This window comes from Amia ocellicauda, chromosome 10 (genome assembly GCF_036373705.1).
Source record: "Amia ocellicauda isolate fAmiCal2 chromosome 10, fAmiCal2.hap1, whole genome shotgun sequence".
Lineage (NCBI taxonomy): Eukaryota > Metazoa > Chordata > Actinopteri > Amiiformes > Amiidae > Amia > Amia ocellicauda.
In genome coordinates this window covers 32,438,335-32,464,060 of record NC_089859.1, presented here as the reverse complement: position 1 = coordinate 32,464,060, position 25,726 = coordinate 32,438,335, and the positions used below count along the sequence as shown (strand labels likewise).

At 37.2% G+C, this 25,726-nt stretch overlaps 1 protein-coding gene across 2 annotated transcripts in view; it reads right to left on the bottom strand.

Annotated features, from left to right (window-relative positions):
* Nucleotides 1–25,726, bottom strand: part of samd12 (sterile alpha motif domain containing 12) — a 121,746-nt gene that overhangs the window by 61,510 nt on the left and 34,510 nt on the right. For both annotated transcript variants that reach the window (XM_066715966.1, XM_066715967.1), the window contains exons 3-4: nucleotides 24,080–24,209; nucleotides 11,530–11,670 (exon numbers count right to left, since the gene is read on the bottom strand). In XM_066715966.1, coding sequence (XP_066572063.1) covers nucleotides 11,530–11,670; nucleotides 24,080–24,209 — 271 coding nt within the window. The remainder of the gene's footprint in view (nucleotides 1–11,529; nucleotides 11,671–24,079; nucleotides 24,210–25,726) is intronic.

Genomic DNA, 25,726 nt, shown 5'->3' with positions numbered 1-25,726 from the left:
TTACCATGTGCAATTGCAGGAGAGCAGTATACATAGTCGCTACAATTTATATGTATATTACACATTTAAAAATCTAATAAGTTGTAAAAGTCTGTTTCATATTTCTTTCACTAAAGTGAAATTTAAGATTTTTTTATTTTTATTTTAAACCAATTCTTGAATCTTTCGGGCACTGTAAATTGTGTGTTAACTTACTTAATTGTACTTAATTTCTAAACCGAGTTTATCCATTATACATAGGTAACTGTTAGTCAAATGAGTAAAAGTGAGTTATCTTTCTGTTCTTTGACCTATAGTATTTGCAAAATGTTGTATGGAAAAATAAAAAAGCCTACAAAACAAAACAAAACAAGTAGAAATATATACTAATAACATCAACAAATGCTACAACACCTACACAACTGATTAATGAAGAATATTAAGATGACCTGTTGGATGTATATAATTTTAATTTTAACAGCAATAGAGGCAAAGAAATGTATCTTGGGCATTATTACTACATTGCTATTTTGTGTATGACTAATTGTGGATTGCATTACAAAACAGTTTCTTGGACAGAGGTCACTATTATGGTAAATTATAGAGTTTACTCTTTCATAAGATGTGAACTAAGACAAAGGCTAGCCTGTAACTTAATATTACTAAATCTAAACCAGGAACAGGGTAAAATACTGTTTAAAATTCTCAATACATCCTCTGCTTTCTCTTATACCGAAAGCTAAGGACTAAACCACTAAGACGCCGTTCAAAGTATTACTTTAATTATACTCAACAATGCAAAAAGTTTAAGATTACTTACCTGCCCTTTAATCCCTTTTAATCCAAAATCCCACACTACTATATAATTGGAATAAAAGCCTCTTTCTTATATTCTTCATGACTCAATTGGCCTGAGGAGGAATTAAAGAACTTGACTTTTGCAGACTTCTTCTACTGCCTTTGGTCAGTAGTATTTTAAGCATGTTGCCCTTAGTCATTATAGTCATTACAGACTTATCAGTCTATAGGCCGGTGTTTTCAATTACTTTTACTCTCTGTTGAATTGATCCTACTCAGACCTCAAACCGCCTACAAATTACTTGTGCGTGTGTGTGTGTGTATGTAAATCTGTGTGGTTGAAATACATTTCCATTATTATTATTATTATTTTGTATACACTACATTAATTTAGATCATTAATTTAGATCTCCCTAGCCCTACGGGACAGGCACATGCTGCCCTATATCGACAACGCAGCCATTGTAGCCTACATCAACAGACAGGGAGGTCTCCGATGGACCAGCCTGACACTGGGCCTGACCATTCCTTCTCTTTGGAGGAGGACAGTCAATTGCATTCACTGTGCCCTGTGCAGGAGTTGCTGTGCATTTTAATTGCAGAATATAAGGTAAGTTTAACATTTTGAAAGGGGGTGTAGACTTTCTATAGGTACTGTAAACATCATCATCATCACCATATATATGTATCAGCATATTGACTTGTTCAATTACCCAATAGATTTGGAATCCTCTCAAGGTATAAAATTATATTGTAAAATTAAAAGTTAAATAAATCTCTCTGCTACATACCACGCCCCACCGCACCTCCAAAGAAAGATTATTCCGCTTATTTTTTCGGAAATCTCAGCAAAGACTCATCTCATAATTTCAGAAACCCAATACCGATCCAGTATGCGAGGAAGTAATTAAATGGGCTACGATAATGGAAATGTCCTAAATGCAGATCATTATTCTGTAATTTGATCTTAATAATTGAACATTTCCTGTTACTTTACCTTGTATAGTGTATGCCTCAATGTATTTTTATTGTTTTTAATTGAATGTTTCTCTAAACACTGTATCAAATTATGTAAGAAAGGATGCTCTGCATATTGTTAGTGATTTTTAAACCATTTTATATAAGCTTCTATCTCACCTTTTGATAGTATATTAAGAGGAACATATTTGAGGTGCTGCAGTTTTGGGACTGCATAATAGTGTTTTCCACATAATTAGTGAAAGTTACTGTTGTTTTTTCAGGGACACCATTATATTTGTATTGACTGTCAGAGTCTCCCCAGCATGTTCAACACTAGTATAACAGGGCGTGTGGATTCTAATGAGCCTCTTAGAGGGATGATGCCTCATTGGGCTTCCTAGAGAATACAAATCCCCTGCATCTAGAGACTGGCCACAGTTTTCTCACCTGTTGAGTATTGCTGATTGGCCTCTTGCATGTATGCCTGATAGGCTTGGTTTAAGTGGAGTGTTTTTACAGGAAGATGGTTATACATCTTCTAGGATATTAAGCTATTTAAGAAGCCATAGTTTTGTGGATACAAGACTTCGCATTATCGTTTGTTGTTAGAGAAATCTATATTTTATAATGTCTATGTCTATATCTATACATTTTCTGGGGGTGTTCGCAAGCAACATTGGAATGCAAAATGGCACTGTAGAGTAAACTCTTACCAAGATGGGGAAAATCACCATTGAACACTAAATTTAGCTTTAATAGTATGTATTACCTTAGTTTAAAAATATATATTTCTTAGCACAACAGAAAACATTTTAAAATAATTTGGTTAACTGTGTATTGAATTAAATGATTTCTGTAGAATTTGTCCTATTCAATTTCGTAATGATTTCATATGTATGCAGGTTCAAAAACATTTTCTGCACAAATTACAATAGAAGATGAATATATCCATCAACTCTTCGATATCTATATTTAAGGGCAGGTTATTTACCTTTCATATTAGTTAAGAGTTACCCTGTTATCTCTATTTTGAGATACTTTTAGTGAAAAATAAATGGATTTTTTTACATTATACAGATATATTAAATATGTATGTGTGTGTATAGAGATATATGTATGTATGTTATGCATTTTTTTCTGAACAGTAGTAATACATTAGATTCTTTTTAGTACAATTATGTTGCCACTCTCCAAAAATTAAGATGCAGACTATGCAAATGTTAAAGTACTTAGAGTAATCCCTTTTTCTTATGTTTCACAAAACTAAATTATTATTACAGACGCCCAAATGAATAGATGTAGGCAGTTTTGAATCCTGGCTACTCATTAACATTCTAATTTATATTCTGCCCTGTATGTGAGTGGTAACGAGTTAGGAAAATTGCTGCTACATTTATGTGTTTTAATCCAGTGTTCTGATTTGGAAAGACTAAAGGCTACTGTAGACCAATAGAAGTGACAAAGTGCTTAAACACTTAAACACTTAATTAATGCTTAAATGTCGGCCAATAAATATCGTGAATAAATCATCTCTGACTACACCAACTTAAAGAAAAACATAACTCTGGACAATTTTGTCACATTCATAAACCGGGTCCCTAGTGAATGCTTTTTATAGTTGATTTGCAATTGTCAGCATTGAAAATCTTTAGCTACTGAATTAGTTGCATACATTAAAATGCGAGTAAACTATTACCTGAAATGAGAACCAATTAAAATCTAGTTCTTGAGTATGAGTTCTTAGGAAACTGATCAGTTAATTAGTTAAAAGAAAAAAACATTATCCAGGCCTTAGATCCTCAGAAGCAGGTTAAAATGTTCCAAGGCTAAATTGCATAATCCTGTTTATTTAAAAGAGCTATAACTGGATCGTTCAGTCTTGTTCTATGGAAAACTTGTGCACTCAAGTTAACTTTGCCTAGCTACCATGAAAAAGCAATTATTTGTATTTTATTTTTGAGTTCGTAAGTTGGTAGTTATTATGCTGCTTTCAATTGCATGCAAAAGTTCATTGGTTCACTGTTTTTTTTCCTGAATCCTCCACTACATGAGTGGAGTAAAGATGGTTCATGTGAATAAAATCGATTGACAGTCAGAACGTTTGTATTTATTTGTTTTAAACCGAGTAAGAATCTGTATGTAATTTTAACCTAAAATAAGATTACGCTGGAGCTTTGTTTCATACATCATGGAATTTGATCACTGGAGACCTTTTTCGTAAGTGGAAGAATTCATCAAACCACTCAAACTACAACACTGTCTCCGCCCTGGCCCTGTTGTGTATATCATCTTTGTAACCAGAGAGCCTGTACTTGGGAGTGCAGAATGTGTATATAACCCACTAATGTGTAATATATATATATATATATATATATATATATATATATATATATATATATATATATACACATACATACACTTGATATCAAACTTCCTGTATGATTTGGGACAGGAGAGTTAAACTCCACACATAACGATTGTTTAATTAATGTATCCATATGCAAGCTGATTTGTGAAAAGAGTTTATTTCATAATAGGCTGTGAATGAATTTGATAATCCCCCTTGGTCTGTTAATGGTGTTTTACATATTGAATTGTGCACAATCAGCGCCCAGGGGAGTAAAAAGATGGCATTATGCCCAAAGTAGGAAGTTAACATTGACTTGACAGGGGTGAGATCACAAGCATGTTTACAGTTGGTATTTCTACAATTCAAATGTAGGGCAGAACATACTGTCAAGCATTACATAATTAAAGCAGTTATAATCATTACAAAGTAAGTGTTTTCACTGAAAATAGCCAAAGGGTGAAATTAAATTCTAAATAGCTGTAACATGTCCAATTTATCTCTATTTAAAATATCTGTATTTTTAATCTGTAATTGCATGTTTATGTATGTATATACATGTATGTACCCCCCCATCTTACTACTCTTTTCCATGTTTCCATATGTTGCTCTCTCTCTACACTCTGATCTGATCTGATATTTTATTAATGGATTATTTTGCCAGTTTTATGTTAATGATGCCCAGATCTTGCTCTCTTTTTTAAATTTCTGTCCTAGCATTTCCCCTTTCATGTCTGACTGCCTTCCAGGTATCTCATCCTTGATGGATTTAGCTTAATCTGAAATGTGACCTCTCTAAATATTACTTTCTCTATAACCCCTCTTCCTCTGTGCTTTTTCCAACTCAAGTTATTTATTAGCTGGACTTAACTGTCTATGAAAGCAAATGTAATTGCTTTTGTTACAATGAAAAGCAAAAGCATTTGCCTTGCTGCATAAACTAACACCATACTAGGAATACATTATGTAATAAAGGACAACAATGTATACATATAATACATATACTGTCATTTTGACCATTAAACTTTACATGATTGTGTCTGTATTTTTGTCTGTATATTCTACTGCCTTTTTGATAAAGTTTATTTGATAGTAAAGTTTTTATTATTTGCTTGTTCAGCAAATGATTTACACAAACATTATCAACGCATGAAAAAAAAACACAGAGGTGAAGACACTAGTATTGTATATTCATTGTTTTTGCCTAGGAATGGATTGAATTATTGGAACTTCAGTGTCAACCCACAGGAAGAGGAGGACATCCTATTGACCTGCTGTTCAGGGTTTAATTGCTCAGTAGCTAATTTACTTTTTAGGCCTGCTTGTGTTAGGGGAGCTTTGATTGTGAATGCAGTTGGACATGGATGTTAAAAGTTCCAGAACTACACCGTTTCATAAACTACATTGTACTCCACAGACCAATACAGAATTACAAGAATTACAAAATAATGTTGCAAGGGTGTGTGTGTGTGAAATGAACAAATATATATTTTGCCAATTTTAATTTTCACACCAGTTAAATATCCTTTTGACATTGAATACCATGTAAGAAAACAGCAAGTTTATTGTGGTAGTCAGGTATAATATCGTCAGTTAAGCAGGCAGTAAAATGCACAACTTAGGTCAAGCGAGGCAAAAACATGTCTTTTACAGATTCTATATGGAGGTTATCTGCCTTCCCCATCCCCTGATAACAGCTTGCCTGATTGGAAGTATTAAATATGCTGAGCACTGTCAGCTTGGGAGAGAAGTTACAATTAATTCATATTAACTCCCTGTCTGGTTTACAAACTCCAAAGTTATTAAATATCTAAACTGCGACATACACTTTTTAATGTGTAATGTTTTTGTTTTATTTTCTACCAAAAAAGCGAAATTTTGTATACATGCTGCCATCTAATGGTACACTAAGATACATTATTTCATTTTTTCCCCCCAGGCACTATAGTAAAGAACTCAAGCTGCACTAGCACTTTGGTTTAATGCCTAAAAAATGTCAATTTCAATCCCAAGCCTACTTATTACCTTCACTGTAATAATTATATCACTAAATTATGCTATTAAATAATAATAATATAAGTGGAACTTCTCTTACTTTACAGTATAACAACACAAAGATGTATAAAACCGTGATAGAAATGGTGCAACTTACCCTTTATGAGTATTATTTCATATTATCACTAATAACATATAAATTAACTTTTATATCGAGTCTAGAATTTACCATACCAAATATACATCCAATAAAAGGTGGAATTAAAATATGATTGAGAACCTGTCTGATTAGTTTTGCTAATGTCAATGTAATTAAATATATATATATAGATATAGATATCTATCTATATATATATAGATATATATATATATATATATATATATATATATACATACACACTCACCTAAAGGATTATTAGGAACACCATACTAATACTGTGTTTGACCCCCTTTCGCCTTCAGAACTGCCTTAATTCTACGTGGCATTGATTCAACAAGGTGCTGAAAGCATTCTTTAGAAATGTTGGCCCATATTGATAGGATAGCATCTTGCAGTTGATGGAGATTTGTGGGATGCACATCCAGGGCACGAAGCTCCCGTTCCACCACATCCCAAAGATGCTCTATTGGGTTGAGATCTGGTGACTGTGGGGGCCAGTTTAGTACAGTGAACTCATTGTCATGTTCAAGAAACCAATTTGAAATGATTTGACCTTTGTGACATGGTGCATTATCCTGCTGGAAGTAGCCATCAGAGGATGGGTACATGGTGGTCATAAAGGGATGGACATGGTCAGAAACAATGCTCAGGTAGGCCGTGGCATTTAAACGATGCCCAATTGGCACTAAGGGGCCTAAAGTGTGCCAAGAAAACATCCCCCACACCGTTACACCACCACCACCAGCCTGCACAGTGGTAACAAGGCATGATGGATCCATGTTCTCATTCTGTTTATGCCAAATTCTGACTCTACCATCTGAATGTCTCAACAGAAATCGAGACTCATCAGACCAGGCAACATTTTTCCAGTCTTCAACTGTCCAATTTTGGTGAGCTTGTGCAAATTGTAGCCTCTTTTTCCTATTTGTAGTGGAGATGAGTGGTACCCGGTGGGGTCTTCTGCTGTTGTAGCCCATCCGCCTCAAGGTTGTACGTGTTGTGGCTTCACAAATGCTTTGCTGCATACCTCGGTTGTAACGAGTGGTTATTTCAGTCAAAGTTGCTCTTCTATCAGCTTGAATCAGTCGGCCCATTCTCCTCTGACCTCTAGCAGCAACAAGGCATTTTTGCCCACAGGACTGCCGCATACTGGATGTTTTTCCCTTTTCACACCATTCTTTGTAAACCCTAGAAATGGTTGTGCGTGAAAATCCCAGTAACTGAGCAGATTGTGAAATACTCAGACCGGCCCGTCTGGCACCAACATCCATGCCACGCTCAAAATTGCTTAAATCACCTTTCTTTCCCATTCAGACATTCAGTTTGGAGTTCAGGAGATGTCTTGACCAGGACCACACCCCTAAATGCATTGAAGCAACTGCCATGTGATTGGTTGATTAGATAATTGCATTAATGAGAAATTGAACAGGTGTTCCTAATAATCCTTTAGGTGAGTGTATATATATATATAAATATATATATATATATATATATATATATATATATATTATATTATATTATATTATATATTCATATAGTCGTGTTATCTTAAATGTTATTTTAATTAAAGCAATTACACAGAACAAGGTGTGTAATTATGGAGTAATAATTACAGTGCAAGTCTCACTTCATACAGCACCACAAGCACACACCCAGCACAACAGTGTGGGCGGAAAGCAGTAGGTAGACAGCGCGCAGGAAGAAAAATGAACTTTTAAATACTAGGTGCCGCTGTCATATATTTTTCTGTCAACGTGTGGCAGGGTGCAAATTACTGTTACCCTGTGAGAAAAGAACTCTTGAGAAGGTAAAAATAAAATCCCCTGAGACTGTATATATATATATATAAAAAAAAAAAAAAAACATTTTCCAAAACTATGGGGGTGACCTAAGGAGTAATATTGGATCCTTGCCTGCTTTACATTAGAAATTCCAACAGAACAATGTTCGATTCCCCTCCAGGAAAGGCCTTGGCTAAAGAATGTAATTCCTAAAATCCATATAAATAGAGTGGAAGTGTTTTGTCCCCTGACTGTATCCATGCCTATGAGTGTAAAGGTAAAACTACCTGTGCTACTTATTTCTAATGTAATATTTACATCATTCTGTACAGAAGAATGATCTCAGAGACGCATTACTTCCAATTCTTAAGGGAAAACCCAAAGCGTGCACACATCATAACGGTTTGCGTTTTTGTGTAATCTTGTTGCTGAAAGTGTCCGTTGTTTGTTTTGATTGGTCTTACTTCACTATTAAGCATTAAGCGCCATTCACACTGAAATGCCAGCAACAATGCAGGCAACGTTTACCTGTTTTTTTCCTATTGCACCCCCATTTCACACTGGCTTTGAAAGCCGTCAAAATGCAGGCATGTACCCTTTCACACAGAAAACAGAGAAAGCTGGCATTAGAGCTGTAGCCTTGGGAACAAGATGCTAGACAAGCATGTAGATTCGGGAGAGGAGACACGATCCCATATTCTGGACGTGTTTGTAAAAGTTAGATAATTTCCCTGTTTTGCCAGTTTCCTTCCATTGTGTTTAATGAGTTATTGGTTCTAAGCAGGTTCGGTATTTCTCACTAACCAAGAACAAATTGTCAGGAGGGAAAAGCAAAGGATACGTCTATCTAGGGTGCATTGTGTGTATATCTATGTTTACCAAAAGTCTGGGTGTGCAAAACAACGTATTTTTTGACATTACTGATGTAAAAAATGTAATTAACTCGAAAAACAACCTCAGCGTACACTGTAATGCAGTCTAACATGTTTGCCTATGAATAGAGATATTATATTTTGCATGATTTATTGGTATATAACTTCTGACATACAGTGATAATAGTTAGCATTATATACCAACCTGTTGGTTCATCAATAACACTCAACTACATTATTTTCATCCTCCGCCATTTCTAACGACCTGGTCCATTTTTCATTACGTTCACGGTCACATGTTCTTGGTCAAAGGTTGCTTAACCTTGTTTATTGTATAAAAATGCTAAAATGCACCCCTATTCTGATTGGTTACACCAGTTAGCTAACGTTCTGCATCGACAACGCAAGGATATGATGCGTCATATGCCGGCATTACTTATCTTGCTCCATTCACACAGATGCATTGACACAAAAATCCTGGCATTTAGACTAGGTCCCGAGGTGGAATATTGATAGTGTCAAAATGCTGGCATAAACCCTTTCACACAGACCTTAACGGCAAAGAAATGCCACCAAAAAGCAGACATAAGTATCTGTGTAAATGGGGTATCTCACTTAGTACATCATAATGCACGAGCTGATCCAGAAAGTCCCACACGGACACACTGAACAACTTTGAAAACAATCAATAAGGGCAATAGTTAAAGACCATCACCTCATAAAAATGAATGTATTCATTAATAAAATTCATGAATTAATTCAGTGTAAAAATCATTTAGCTGTGACTCGTATTTAAAGTGACACAATGTGCTACTCAAGCAAAGCTAGCAAATCCAACTACAACTGAAATTCTCAAACCGAGCAAAGATAAATTAAATGTTAAATGTTTTTTGTTTTCTCACCCCCCAGTCTGAATGTTGAATGGAAATTCAGTGTATAGATTAACAGTATTTTAAAGTCACAATACACTTCAGCATGTGGATATTTTCCTATTTTGATCCTAAAGGTTTAAATTGCTCCTCTCGCCAACATATAAATTACAATAGTCCTCTGAGGAAATTTTTAAATCACTAGTCTGGCATTCAGAAAAGCAGAATTTCATTGAGGTTTATAAATTAGTGCAGCAACATAACACTGAGTATGAAAGGTCAATTACTATCTGTATACTGAAAGTAATTTTTTGTTCACTGTACTAATTATCCCAATAGCCTTCTGACCTCCAGGCGGCCTTTAATACCAGTTAAAAGCCACTGCAGATGGCTAATAAAATAGCCTCAGTTGTGTAAATGTATCCCACCATTTCAGTTGGTATTTTATAAGAGTATTTTTTGTGTTTTCCCTACTCTGTGCCAAATATAACATAGAAGTCCTCAACCGAATTTAGTCTCAGAGTCAAATTATATCTGCTCATTACTTGTATTATTAACTTGCAGATCTAGTTGCAGAACAATTTCGGCAATCTGTTACCAAGTATGGAACCAATTTCCTGTTACAGGGGAGGTTTATATGGCTTCCAGTTCCCTCTTGCTTCATTTCTTTCATGTTGCATATCCTGTTGTGTGTGTTCAGCATGACTCCCAGATTTTATATCTGCTTAGACTGCAACTTGTCTATCTGACTAAGGCCAAAAAAAAAAAGATAGGAAGTGGGTCCCAAAAATGCTTCAAAATTTTGAGGACCATCAGCGGAGCATTTTTGTAAGCTGTTGCAGCTCTGCTTCTTTTCTGAGAGAGATGTCAGTCATTACTGGGATTATAGGAACTGTTGCCTGGCAAAATGTGAAGAATACCTATCTCTGCTGAAGACTACCATGAAAGTGCAAGAGAACTTAGCCCAAGGAATAGGTTTCCTTACTTACTTTCATTAGAACCTGCAGTGAGCATTATTTTTCAGAAGCAGTAGAATTTGTGTTCCCCAGCTACCAACGTAATCTGTCAACAACAGAGCACTCTGAAGAAAAGGCACCTTTTTAGGTTACAGGAAGGATATTCATTAAGAGGAAAATGCAGATTTTGTGTAAAACACTGTCAGTTGTGTCACTACAGTGTAGCTCATGCACAAGAGGAAATCCAGGGGGGATGTTCACAATATAAGGCACATAAAATCAAAAGAAATAAAACTAATGAATGTTTATTTCACTGCTTCTATGTGACACTCAAGTATAAACCTCTTCCATAGAAATTGTCTTACAATATAGGCATGAACTTTTCCATTTAAATTATCCTAATCACTTCTTGCCTCTAAATCTGAATGAATTGTCATATAGACGTAACCACATCCTGCTTACAAGAAAATTCTGTTTAACTCACGGTTGATAAAACTGGCACATAGGAAACTGACTCGAGAAAGAAATGCCAGTTAAAACACGATTAATATGTGAGTGATTAATGTAATTGGTTAACTCTTGTGTTCAAATGACAAAGGAGGCGAAACAAAATCAGCAGCCCAATGAAGATGTGACGGGGAAAAAAAAAAGGTGACTTTTCTTTTCCGGGTTTAATAAAGATGGAGAAATCATCTTAAAATAGCTAACGGGACATCATGTGATAAAAAATAAAAACTTCAAACCCTGATTATAATGGACTTTGTACATGTACACCTTGGTTTTGGTGTGAAGTGTGTATATATAAGCCTTACCTTGTGTTAAGAGCTGCAGGTTCCGGACCTCTTCTCGCACTCTCAGCTGCAGCACCTGTTGCAGAATATACTGCCTCTGGCTCTCCTGAGCAATGCCCATCCTCTCCAACTTCTTATCTGTCAGTCTCATCAGCGCTCGGCCTGAGGAGAGAAACATATTAATAGCTCACGTCCACCTAAGTTAGTGTCGATGAGCAGACCACTTGTCTTCTCTCTCTTATGGTCACGACTGAAAATGCATAACAGTGCAGGAGTAAATTCATACGCTACAGAATCAAACACCTTTTTATTTTGCTGCTGGTCGAGGGCCTTCCACACAAGCTCGGGGGGTTTACTGGCCAGGCTATAGGTAAAGTTGTGTTTGAGTTTGAGCGTTGGCAACTTCTTCCATTACTGTCCTATTTGGACCACTGCAAACCTATTAGTAAAGTAAACCAATGCATACATATGTTACACTGAAGTTCAAACATTACAGCAAACATGACCCACACATGCCTCAATATCAATTACATGTACCTTCTAATACAATTACATGTACCTTCTAATACAATACACACATGGCATTATTGAACAATGCTTAAAACGTATTAAAAATGTAACATTATGTATGAATTTGACAAGAATAATATATATGTATTTTTTTAATGGGTTCATATAATTGTATAGTTAGTTTTACAACATGGGAAATGTAAGGACAGATTATTAAAAATAGATGCATTGGAAAATGATTGCATGACAGATATATATCATCTGTGGGGGAAGGCATTGAATCATAAATAATGACTTAGACTTGGCTGTATAATATATTATTTATGAATGCGACTATAAAATTGAAACTGTAGTCCCATAGATGTCAGCATGTGTAACTGTACAATCGAGCTTTACATGAATGCATCACTTTTACATGTTTAACTGGGACCTGGCACATGCTGTCAGTAAGTAGGTCAGTAGGGGGAAAGAAGAAGGAGTATACAGGTGAAGGTGTTAAGATTTGTGCACCGTTGGATTAGGCGCTGCTGAAAGGAGAGATTAATGAAAGCAACGCTGTCGGAAATCTGCCATGTGAGCATCTCTCCAAATTAATGTTGAGCTTTAACTTCCTGGGCTTCACCTTAGAGGAGACTGGCAATTGTAATAAATGATGTGGCCATGAACTGAACTGCCAACTACTGAAGATAATTCATTTAACTTGTGAACTATATAGCATTCAAACTGGGGCCATTGAGGTCAGTAGTTAGTAAATTAACCCTTCATCCCACATAATCCGCTAATGTCATAAAAGCGGCAATTTAACAACGCTGGATGTCATTGACAGAACCCTTTCAAAGACAAAAATGACAGTGACCTAGAAGACCCCGATTTCTACATTAAAAGGGATAAAAGACAGGTTTGTCAACATGTGTGTATTCTAGCTTAAGAAAAATACATTTGTGAAGTTCATTTTCCACAGTGAAAAGGTGAAGATTGTTCTGTAGTGTTCACCCTTTGCATATGTTTTATGTTACATGTTACAGAGATTCACAGTACATTTCTCCATCTCCAACACAATATGATTGGGATTAATTACATGTGTTCAATATCTGGAAAAAAACACAAATAGTATTTTTCAACCATTAACCTGTGATGTATTCAAACAAAATTGAACTGCATTTAGGTCTATAAATATTTGGACAGTGATACAAAAGTAATCATTTTGGCTCTGTATGCCACCACAATGGATTTGAAAGGAAACAATGTGTGCTTTAAGTGTAGGCTTTCATCTTTAATTTGAGGGTAGTTACATCCAAATTGGTTGAATGGTATAGGAATTACATCAATTTTTATATATGGTCCCCCCAATTTTAGGGGCTCAAACGTATTTGGACAAACTAACATAATCATGAATTAAAATGTGAGTTTCAATACTTGGTTGCAAATCCTTTGCAGTCAATGACTGCCTGAGGTCTGGAACCCATAGACATCACCAGATGCTGGGTTTCTTCCCTGGTGATGCTCTGCCAGGCCTGCACTGCAGCTGTCTTTAGTTCCTGCTTGTTCTTGGGGCGTATTGCAAAACAAACCAATCAGAGAGATAGCAAAAACATTAGGTGTGGCCAAATCAACTATTTGGTACATTCTTAAAAATAAAGAATGCACTGGTGAGCTCAGGGACACCAACAGACCTGGAACACGATGGAAAACAACTGTGGTGGACAACAGATGAATTCTTTCCCTGGTGAAGAAAAACCCCTTCACAACAGTTGGCCAGATCAAGAACACCCTCCAGGAGGTAGGCGTATCTGTGTCATAGTCAACAGTCAAGAGAAGACTTCACCAGAGTAAATACAGAGGGTTTACCACAAGATATAAACAGGAAGACCAGATTAGAGTCATCTAAAGAACCCGGTACAGTTCTGGAACAACATCCTATGGACAGATGAGACAAAGTTCAACTTGTACCAGAATGATGGTAAGAGAAGAGAATGGAGAAGGGAAGGAACTGCTCATGATCCGAAGCATACCACCTCATCTGTGAAGCATGTTATGGCATGGGCATGTATGGCTGCCAAGGAAACTGGTTCTTTTGTATTTATTGATGATGTGACTGCTGACAAAAGCAGCAGGATGAATTATGTAGTGTTTAGGGCTATATTATCTGCTCAGATTCAGACAAATTCTTCAAAACTCATTGGACGGCGCTTCACAGTGCAGATGGACAATGACCCGAAGCATACTGCAAAAGCAACTCAAGACTTTTTTAAGGTGAAGAAGTGGAATGTTCTGCAATGGCCAAGTCAGTCACCTGACCTGAATCAAATTGAGCAGCATTTCACTTGCTGAAGGCAAAACTGAAGGCAAAATGACCCAAGAACAAGCAGGAACTAGACAGCTTCCCTAACGACAAGGGAAATACCCAGCATCTGGTGATGTCTATGGGTTCCAGACTTCAGGCAGTCATTGACTGCAAAGGATTTGCAACCAAGTATTGAAACTCACAATTTAATTCATGATTATGATAGTTTGTCCAAATACTTTTGAGCCCCTAAAATTGGGGGGACCTCAAATAAAAATGGGTGTAATTCCTACACCATTCACCCAATTTGGATATAACTACCCTCAAATTAAAGATTTAAGTCTACACTTAAAGCACATATTGATTGTTTCCTTTCAAATCCATTGTGGCATACAGAGCCAAAATGATAACAATTGTGTCACTGTCCAAATATTTATGGACCTAAATATATATATATATATATATATATATATATATATATATACACACACATACATACACATATACACTCACCTAAAGGATTATTAGGAACACCTGTTCAATTTCTCATTAATGCAATTATCTAACCAACCAATCACATGGCAGTTGCTTCAATGCATTTAGGGGTGTGGTCCTGGTCAAGACAATCTCCTGAACTCCAAACTGAATGTCTGAATGGGAAAGAAAGGTGATTTAAGCAATTTTGAGCGTGGCATGGTTGTTGGTGCCAGACGGGCCGGTCTGAGTATTTCACAATCTGCTCAGTTACTGGGATTTTCACGCACAACCATTTCTAGGGTTTACAAAGAATGGTGTGAAAAGGGAAAAACATCCAGTATGCGGCAGTCCTGTGGGCGAAAATGCCTTGTTGATGCTAGAGGTCAGAGGAGAATGGGCCGACTGATTCAAGCTGATAGAAGAGCAACTTTGACTGAAATAACCACTCGTTACAACCGAGGTATGCAGCAAAGCATTTGTGAAGCCACAACACGTACAACCTTCAGGCGGATGGGCTACAACAGCAGAAGACCCCACCGGGTACCACTCATCTCCACTACAAATAGGAAAAAGAGGCTACAATTTGCACAAGCTCACCAAAATTGGACAGTTGAAGACTGGAAAAATGTTGCCTGGTCTGATGAGTCTCGATTTCTGTTGAGACATTCAGATGGTAGAGTCAGAATTTGGCATAAACAGAATGAGAACATGGATCCATCATGCCTTGTTACCACTGTGCAGGCTGGTGGTGGTGGTGTAATGGTGTGGGGGATGTTTTCTTGGCACACTTTAGGCCCCTTAGTGCCAATTGGGTATCGTTTAAATGCCACGGCCTACCTGAGCATTGTTTCTGACCATGTCCATCCCTTTATGACCACCATGTACCCATCCTCTGATGGCTACTTCCAGCAGGATAATGCACCATGTCACAAAGGTCGAATCATTTCAAATTGGTTTCTTGAACATGACAATGAGTTCACTGTACTAAACTGGCCCCCACAGTCACCAGATCTAAACCCAATAGAGCATCTTTGGGATGTGGTGGAACGGGAGCTTCGTGCCCTGGATGTGCATCCCACAAATCTCCATCAACTGCAAGATGCTATCCTATCAATATGGGCCAACATTTCTAAAGAATGCTTTCAGCACCTTGTTGAATCAATGCCACGTAGAATTAAGGCAGTTCTGAAGGCGAAAGGGGGTCAAACACAGTATTAGTATGGTGTTCCTAATAATCCTTTAGGTGAGTGTATATGCATTTAAAAAATAGGTTTATTTATGGACATATGAACTGGTTTGTATTCATTTTTGTCTATTCCAGTATTGTTTTCTTGACATCTTCTTTGAAATAAATTAATACATTAATTAATCTTCAATGTCCCAAATAAAAACAAACATTCTTGTGAAAAGCACCAGTTACCAAATGAAATTCTTTGTTTTTTGGAGGCATTTCTTCCCTGGTAAAGAGCCCCATCAGTTGAGTTCTGCATTGCTCCTGAGCTTTTAAATGATTCACCAGTTGGCAGCTTTACAAAGTTACTGTCCTGCATATTAACAATTGCCGCAAGACAGTGACAACGTTTCACAAATCAATGATAAGAAAGACTTCAAGATTCAGTTGAAGTAGCACTCTTTGCCACAGTGATATTGATTTATTTTAATTAAGTTGCTGAGAAAGAGTTAATAACTAACTGGAAGCTTTTTTTTTTCTTTTTGTAGGTGAAATACTTCGCTGATGGAAGTTGTATTGATTTCCAAGAAGACTAAAAGGAAAACAAATGTCCACTGGCCAGTAACCAAAGCACATTAGTGTGTGTGTGTGTGTATACACACACACACACACACACACAGTGAGGGAAAAAAGTATTTGATCCCCTGCTGATTTTGTACATTTGCCCACTGACAAAGAAATGATCAGTCTATAATTTTTATGGTAGGTGTATTTTAACAGTGAGAGACAGAATAACAAATAAATCCAGAAAAACGCATTTCAAAAATGTTATAAATTGATTTGCATGTTAATGAGTGAAATAAGTATTTGACCCCTTCGACTTAGTACTTGGTGGCAAAACCCTTGTTGGCAATCACAGAGGTCAGACGTTTCTTGTAGTTGGCCACCAGGTTTGCACACATCTCAGGAGGGATTTTGTCCCACTCCTCTTTGCAGATCCTCTCCAAGTCATTAAGGTTTCGAAACTGATGTTTGGCAACTCGAACCTTCAGCTCCCTCCACAGATTTTCTATGGGATTAAGGTCGGGAGACCAGCTAGGCCACTCCAGGACCTTAATGTGCTTCTTCTTGAGCCACTCCTTTGTTGCCTTGGCTGTGCGTTTTGGGTCATTGTCATGCTGGAATACCCATCCACGAACCATTTTCAATGCCCTGGCTGAGGGAAGGAGGTTCTCACCCAAGATTTGATGGTACATGGCCCCGTCCATCGTCCCTTTGATGCGGTGCAGTTGTCCTGTCCCCTTAGCAGAAAAACACCCCCAAACCATAATGTTTCCACCTCCATGTTTGACGGTGGGGATGGTGTTCTTGGGGTCATTGCTCCTCCTCCAAACACGGCGAGTTGAGTTGATGCCAAAGAGCTCGATTTTGGTCTCATCTGACCGGGCGCTGCAGGATTTCAGTCCTTCACGGCGTAGTGTGTTACCAATTGTTTTCTTGGTGACTATGGTCCCAGCTGCCTTGAGATCATTAACAAGATCCTCCCATGCAGTTCTGGGCTGATTCCTCACCGTTCTCATGATCATTGAAACTCCACGAGGTGAGATCTTGCATGGAGCCCCAGACCGAGGGAGACTGACAGTTATTTTGTGTTTCTTCCACTTGCGAATAATCGCACCAACTGTTGTCATCTTCTCACCAAGCTGCTTGGCGATGGTCTTGTAGCCCATTCCAGCCTTGTGTAGGTCTACAATCTTGTCCCTGACATCCTTGGACAGCTCTTTGGTCTTGGCCATGGTGGAGAGTTTGGAATCTGATTGATTGATAGCTTCTGTGGACAGGTGTCTTTTATACAGGTGACGAGCTGAGATTAGGAACACTCCCTCTAAGAGAGTGCTCCTAATCTCAGCTTGTTACCTGTATAAAAGACACCTGGGAGCCAGAAATCTTGCTGATTGATAGGGGATCAAATACTTATTTCACTCATTAAAATGCAAATCAATTTATAACTTTTTTGAAATGCGTTTTTCTGGATTTTTTTGTTGTTATTCTGTCTCTCACTGTTAAAATACACCTACCATTAAAATTATAGACTGATAATTTCTTTGTCAGTGGGCAAACGTACAAAATCAGCAAGGGATCAAATACTTTTGTCCGTCACTATATATATATATATATATATATATATATATATATATATATATATATATATATATACACACTCACCTAAAGGATTATTAGGAACACCTGTTCAATTTCTCATTAATGCAATTATCTAACCAACCAATCACATGGCAGTTGCTTCTATGCATTTAGGGGTGTGGTCCTGGTCAAGACAATCTCCTGAACTCCAAACTGAATGTCTGAATGGGAAAGAAAGGTGATTTAAGCAATTTTGAGCGTGGCATGGATGTTGGTGCCAGACGGGCCTTTCTGAGTATTTCACAATCTGCTCAGTTACTGGGATTTTCACGCACAACCATTTCTAGGGTTTACAAAGAATGGTGTGAAAAGGGAAAAACATCCAGTATGCGGCAGTCCTGTGGGCGAAAATGCCTTGTTGATGCTAGAGGTCAGAGGAGAATGGGCCGACTGATTCAAGCTGATAGAAGAGCAACTTTGACTGAAATAACCACTCGTTACAACCGAGGTATGCAGCAAAGCATTTGTGAAGCCACAACACGTACAACCTTCAGGCGGATGGGCTACAACAGCAGAAGACCCCACCGGGTACCACTCATCTCCACTACAAATAGGAAAAAGAGGCTACAATTTGCACAAGCTCACCAAAATTGGACAGTTGAAGACTGGAAAAATGTTGCCTGGTCTGATGAGTCTCGATTTCTGTTGAGACATTCAGATGGTAGAGTCAGAATTTGGCGTAAACAGAATGAGAACATGGATCCATCATGCCTTGTTACCACTGTGCAGGCTGGTGGTGGTGGTGTAATGGTGTGGGGGATGTTTTCTTGGCACACTTTAGGCCCCTTAGTGCCAATTGGGCATCGTTTAAATGCCACGGCCTACCTGAGCATTGTTTCTGACCATGTCCATCCCTTTATGACCACCATGTACCCATCCTCTGATGGCTACTTCCAGCAGGATAATGCACCATGTCACAAAGGTCGAATCATTTCAAATTGTTTTCTTGAACATGACAATGAGTTCACTGTACTAAACTGGCCCCCACAGTCACCAGATCTCAACCCAATAGAGCATCTTTGGGATGTGGTGGAACGGGAGCTTCGTGCCCTGGATGTGCATCCCACAAATCTCCATCAACTGCAAGATGCTATCCAATCAATATGGGCCAACATTTCTAAAGAATGCTTTCAGCACCTTGTTGAATCAATGCCACGTAGAATTAAGGCAGTTCTGAAGGCGAAAGCGGGTCAAACACATTATTAGTTTGGTGTTCCTAATAATCCTTTAGGTGAGTGTATATATATATACACACACACCGATCAGCCATAACATTATGAGCACTGACAGGTGAAATGAATAACACTGATAATCTCGTTATCATGGCACTTGTCAGTGGGTGGGATATATTAGGCAGCAAGTGAACATTTTGTCCTCAAAGTTGATGTGTTAGAAGCAGGAAAAATGGGCAAGCGTAAGGATCCGAGCGACTTTGACAAGGGCCAAATTGTGATGGCTAGACGACTGGGTCAGAGCATCTCCAAAACTGCAGCTCTTGTGGGGTGTTCCTGGTCTGCAGTGGTCAGTACCTATCAAAAGTGGTCCAAGGAAGGAAAAGCGGTGAACCGGCGACAGGGTCATGGGCGGCCAAGGCTCATTGATGCATGTGGGGAGCGAAGGCTGGCCTGTGTGGTCCGATCCAACAGACGAGCTACTGTAGCTCAAATTGCTGAAAAAGTTCATGCTGGTTCTGATAGGAAGGTGTCAGTACACACAGTGCATCGCAGTTGCGTATGTGGCTGCGTAGCCACAGACCAGTCAGGGTGCCCATGCTGACCCCTGTCCACTGCCGCAAGTACCTACAATGGGCACACACGCAAACAATTCTCCAACTTTTTCTATTCAGGTTAAAAAAAATACTCTTTAACAAACTGAAATGTAGGAGAGAGGGAGATATAATTTTGAAATGAATAATACTGCAAATGTAATTCTTTGAACACAGTATTCCACATGGTCACAAAGTGATCCCATAAGGATATGAGTCAGATGTTATGTTCTAAATTGCATGCTAATTTTATTCTAGGATAGGAATCAGCAGTATTTAATATGCATTTCAGCCTGGTACCGCAAAATAATGAAGGTTAATGGAGAGAATGGCATCTTTGCAGAGTGCAATATTTCTGGTCATTTTTATTCTTCATGGTACTGATCTCACAATACACTTGTCTAGAAGACAGATTTGCTACAGATGACTACAAACTTTAGAAAATTATTAAGTCTATATATAAAGTGAAAGATTTATATATTACAACAATTAAACAACATGGTGCAGGGGTTTACTGGTTTGACAATGAGTAAATGGTATCACATCTCACAATACAATTATGTAATAATTAATTAGCATAGATTAAGCAATAGCATATTCCCATTTTCACTTATATTTCTTCTTGTAGTTTAAACTGGATAATCAGAAATTATAAAATATCAGTTTCAATGTAACTTTTTAATAAATACTAATATTTTTGTCTGTGACTGTAAAGCACCTTGATTAGTCAAATGACTTTAAAGGTCTGCTTCTCCAACTACTAGTAATACAATAGTTCTGTTGTTCTGAACAATTGTAACACATTGTTTCAGTAAGTAATGGTTCAACATTTCTTCCAGGAAATTGGGAAACCTAATATCTGTTATGTAGTTATATTGTGAATCTCAGTTATGTAGTTATACAATCATCATTAATCAGGTACATTTTTTCGCCTCAAATGCATTTGTTATACCATAATCTCATGATTTCGGTGTACAATTACCAATTGAATTATGATGAATATACACTGTTCAAAAGTGCATTGAGGACTTTATGGACTCTTAAGGTTATTTTAGGCAATAGGTTTTGTTGATCACCAATGCTTTTCTTACTGCTGTAATCTGATTAATTTAGCAAATCAATTAGCAAATCTTTGTGTATGTACACATCATTAAAATACTACAAAAGAGCACCAAACAGCTGATACACATGAAATGCAGAATGGATGTGTAAAGAATAATTGTACTAAAAGCCTGTGAATGATAATGTGATTTTTAGTTAATTAGTTTGTTTATGAATTCAAACTTAGGGACAGCACATAATAATATTGCTTTTAAATCCTAGATTTAATACTTAAAAAAAATATTAAAAAAAAAACTTAAGAACATAAAGAAAGTTTACAATCGAGAGGAGGCCATTCGACCCATCATGCATGTTTGGTGTCAATTAATAAATAAGTGATCCAAGGATCACAACTAGTCTCTTCTTGAATTCCTAAATTGTCACTTCGACAACATCACTGGGGAGTTTGTTCCAGACTGTAACAACTCTCTGTGTGAAAAAGTGTCTCAGCTTGCCTAAATGTTATTCAAATTGTAGTGTACATGTGTAAACCATGAAATTATAAATTTTGGTTTGGCCTTTGTTACGATATAAATGTATTAATTCTGACAGCACAAATTCTAATAACTGCTCTATTAATTTAGCACTTAATTTATTTAATTAATTTATTACTTTTAACCTTTAGATAAATACAATGCAGTGCTATCCTTTTGTATCATCATAATGAAGCTATATTGAACAAAGGTTAAAAAAAACTAAAAAGCTGAATCATTAATATTCTACAGAATTGTTTTCCAAAGGAGTTTAGGGACTAAAATCCGACACCAAGAGACTATCGGGAAGAAATGTGATAAGATGAAGAATGCAGTTTCAATTAATCTAAGCATCATAGTTTCAGCGGAGTTTCCATACTCTGGTATACACAACTATAACCCTCCAGCAGTAACATCTGACCATTTCCCCAACTCAAAGTCTAACCCTAACGCTAACCCTATCCTTGAAACACAGGGTTTGGATAGTGCTGGAGAATTTGTAAGTCAATGGTATGGCCAATACATTAATATGCTTTTATTGCGAGCCATATAAAAAGATATTATGGATACATTTGCACCTCAGAGATTTAATGAAGACATCTGAACATACATTTCAGGCAAGTACATTTTAAACATTTTTTTTTTCAGACAGATTATTTCACTCAGTTTATATTCTACAGCATGTAGACTTAGTAGTTTTCGGTTACTGTTTTGAGCCTGTATTTTGCCTTGCTCACTAAAAATCACAGCTAAAAATGGTTTCTCAAGAGAGACCCTGAATCTGAAGATAAAGGGGTAAAGTAAAACAGTTCTGCACAGATGTCAACATTTTTTCACCAATGACATTCAGCGCATTCTGTGACGCTAATCAGTTTCTCTCCCCTTTCCTGGCAACCAGTTTTTGACACATCAGAGGCCTTTTCTGCTAGGATCGGCAAGCAGGAAACAGCAACCTAAGCAGAAATACTGATAACTGTGCAGAACACACATAATTGGATATGTAAAAAGGTAGGAGGAAAAAAAATCTGGAGAAATCAAGTAGTCCTTTAAGGCCAAGAACTCCATACACTACATTTGTCAGATTCAGATTTCAGTCACTTATGGGAAATTCTTGACTGGTAGGCAATAAAGCAAGCACAAAGAATGCACTAACAACTTCACACAAGAGGAATTGCAAACTTCAGTATTATCTCAATGCAAAACTGAAGAATATAAATCCCATAGCTGCCAAATAGTCTAACACAGAAATGAGCCCTGGAAGAGAGAAACAACTAATATAATTATAAATGACAGTCAGTTTTAACATAATTTTGTATGGTAAGCTGAATGAAATGTACAATTGTTCCCAAACACACTATGGACTGGGCAATCTATTAGCTACGTGAGGGATGACAAATCTCTTGGTTAACTGCGTGATACAAAGTAAAACTTATCACAAGCAAGAGGATTACTGAAGTCTTGTACAGGCTGTGCTATTGTAATAGGGCTCATCATGTATGAACTTGTTACGGTGACATAATCCCTCTCTGAATGTAGCAGAGTGTACAAATCCTGCTCGTCACAAATTGTGTTGGCTGGGATAAGAACTGGGAGACAATGCAAATGCTAGTGTCCCATAGTCATAAGTGATTGGCACCCTGAGATGACTCAAGTAGTGTTCTGGCTCCTTAGGCAAACGCAACGGATATGGTGAGACCGAGATTTCTGTATCCCAGCTTCATTGGATGTTATGGGATATACAATCTGTATTTCACATGAGAAATAGAAGAACAGAAAGATAAGTAAATCATCTAGGGGCACTTAAGAGTGTGTAAGGAAATTTAAATACATAATCCAGAAAGGACAGTATCCAGTGTGTACAAAAAAGTATATGAAGTAGATTAATTTGCACAAAAACTATCAAGAGATTCAGTATTTCCCCTCAGACAATCTTTAATGCATATTAGCAATTTTCGCTATGAAGGAAATAATGTATTTTATTTTCTTCGGATGTTACTATCTTAAATTGACTTAACGTGTGCAGTCAGCAGATCAACAGTAATAAAATAGCATTTGAAACCTAATGTTTCTCGGATGATTACATATAAAGTTTTTTTTTCCTCTCTTATTTTTACCAAGATGGTTGTAATAAGCACTTGTTCTTCGATGCACTGTGGCATAAAAATGATTAGCACTGAACTGGTGTACTTCTCCTCAGGCATTATTCGAATATGTTTATTACTTACAGAAAATAAATGGAGAAAATTAGAATTTCAGATGAGAGTATATAGAGTGGTTGATTAGTCAAATGGGGTTGCTGCCTTGTCAGAATCTGGTATATATATATTTATAGTTTATATATGTATTTCTTTACATTGCTGAATACTCTATCATAAGAAGATGACTTGAGAAACATTTTGAGGCCCGACTTCTTTGCTCATATTGCCTCAGTCTTCAGACCCCGTGAGTCAAATAAACCAGCCCGTCATGCTTTTTCTTATAAGGGGTGTGTAAATGTTTTACTGCCCACTTTATTGATTTCTATGATAATCAAATAAAACTAAACAGTGATAATACAAATGCAAACAAGCTTTGAAAGTAAATAGTACCTGTTATATCATGCTGTTTGAAGGAATCGCTGTAGATCTGATACTGGTTTGGACAATGTTTCTTTAGCCACTTACAGACATCCTGTTGGGTCCACAGAGCAACTGGTTTTGTCAACTTCACATTCCCAGGCTGTGGAAACAAAAAGCAAAACACAAATCGTAAACCCCTCTTGAATTTGTTATGTCAAATAATGTAAGAACTGCACTGTTCTGATTTAGGACAGATTCCCAAACAGTACAATCAAAACAAGCAATAACTGCAGAGAAGATACCATACTTTAGGGTTCCATATACTGTATCAGCTCACAGTGAATCGCCACATCTGAAGAAAATCCCTTTTTCATAATCATAATCTGGCAAACATTTTCTAAACCTTCAAACCAGAATGCAAGCACTATCTTTATAGTTCAATGCAACAACAAACACACAAACATAAAACTACAGAACTCCCATCTACATTAAGAAATATACCCACGAGCTTCTGCTGAAATGTCTCTGCAGAGAATATAATGATGGAAAACAGCAGATAGACACCTTTCTCTGCGAGCATAAAATGTGAAAATGTATTTAAATGTTATAAGTGGCTGGCTTGGGGAGATAAAGATGGTTTTGTTGTTCACTTCATATGTAAAAGATTGCAGATTTTTCTATTGAGCAGGACACTAATTCAACATGATGAACTAGAATTGGTCAGTCACTACACTGAGGGTTTATTTATTGATCAGTTGTTTATTTTAAAGAGACATTCTTATATTAGGCATCCTAGCACATCAGACAAGATGACTACAGTATCTCATCTTCTTGCAGTTCCAACCACAGCAGATGAATAAGCAATGCCACTTGAGAGCATCGTAAAGAGATAAAAGCAATGATCACGTGATTCAAGCACCTAGAAGTCTGTGAATTGTGTTTTATACAATACAACCTGCCATTAAAAAAACACACATTTGAAATATGTTATGCGTAGTCTTATGCAATTATTTATGAATCAGAAAGTATGATGCAGAGTTAACTTTTAGTCCCAAAACAGTGATTTCCTTTTAGTTGCTTAGTGCTTATTTGTACTTCATTGCCTTTTTTTAAGTTGATCATTGACAGCAAAGTTACAAATGTCTGTTCTGTCACTCCTGGAAACCTCAGCCAGACATAGTCAATGCTGGTTCACTGGCACAACACAGCTGTGCAAGGGCTGGTCTGCCTGGTGTGCCTTAGAGAGCCCGGGTTGTTTTTCTAGAAGGAGGTCACATGTAATGAATGTGCTTATTCAGTGATGATAATGGAAGTCCCTCTTTGCCTTAGTGCTGAATCCAAAAACGTGCTCACAGCCTGCTTTGACCAGATGTGGATATGTGATTTGAGGCTGGAGTTTCACAGCATGGTCCAAGGCTGGCTCAGCAAACGGCCAACAGAAACCAACCCAAACTGAAAAGGTTTTGGGCCTTCACAGCCTATGTATAAGGCCCTGTGTTTTACACAATCGGTCTATAAAATGCTATGACAAATCTCACAAAACACACAGCCTTACCTATATATGCCCGGGGAAAAGGGGATACTGACATTTCTTAGAATACATATTGGAGAGAAATTGTTTAAAAGTAGACAGTTCATAAAATCCAATGAAAAACAAATCACTTCTTTCAAAAGACT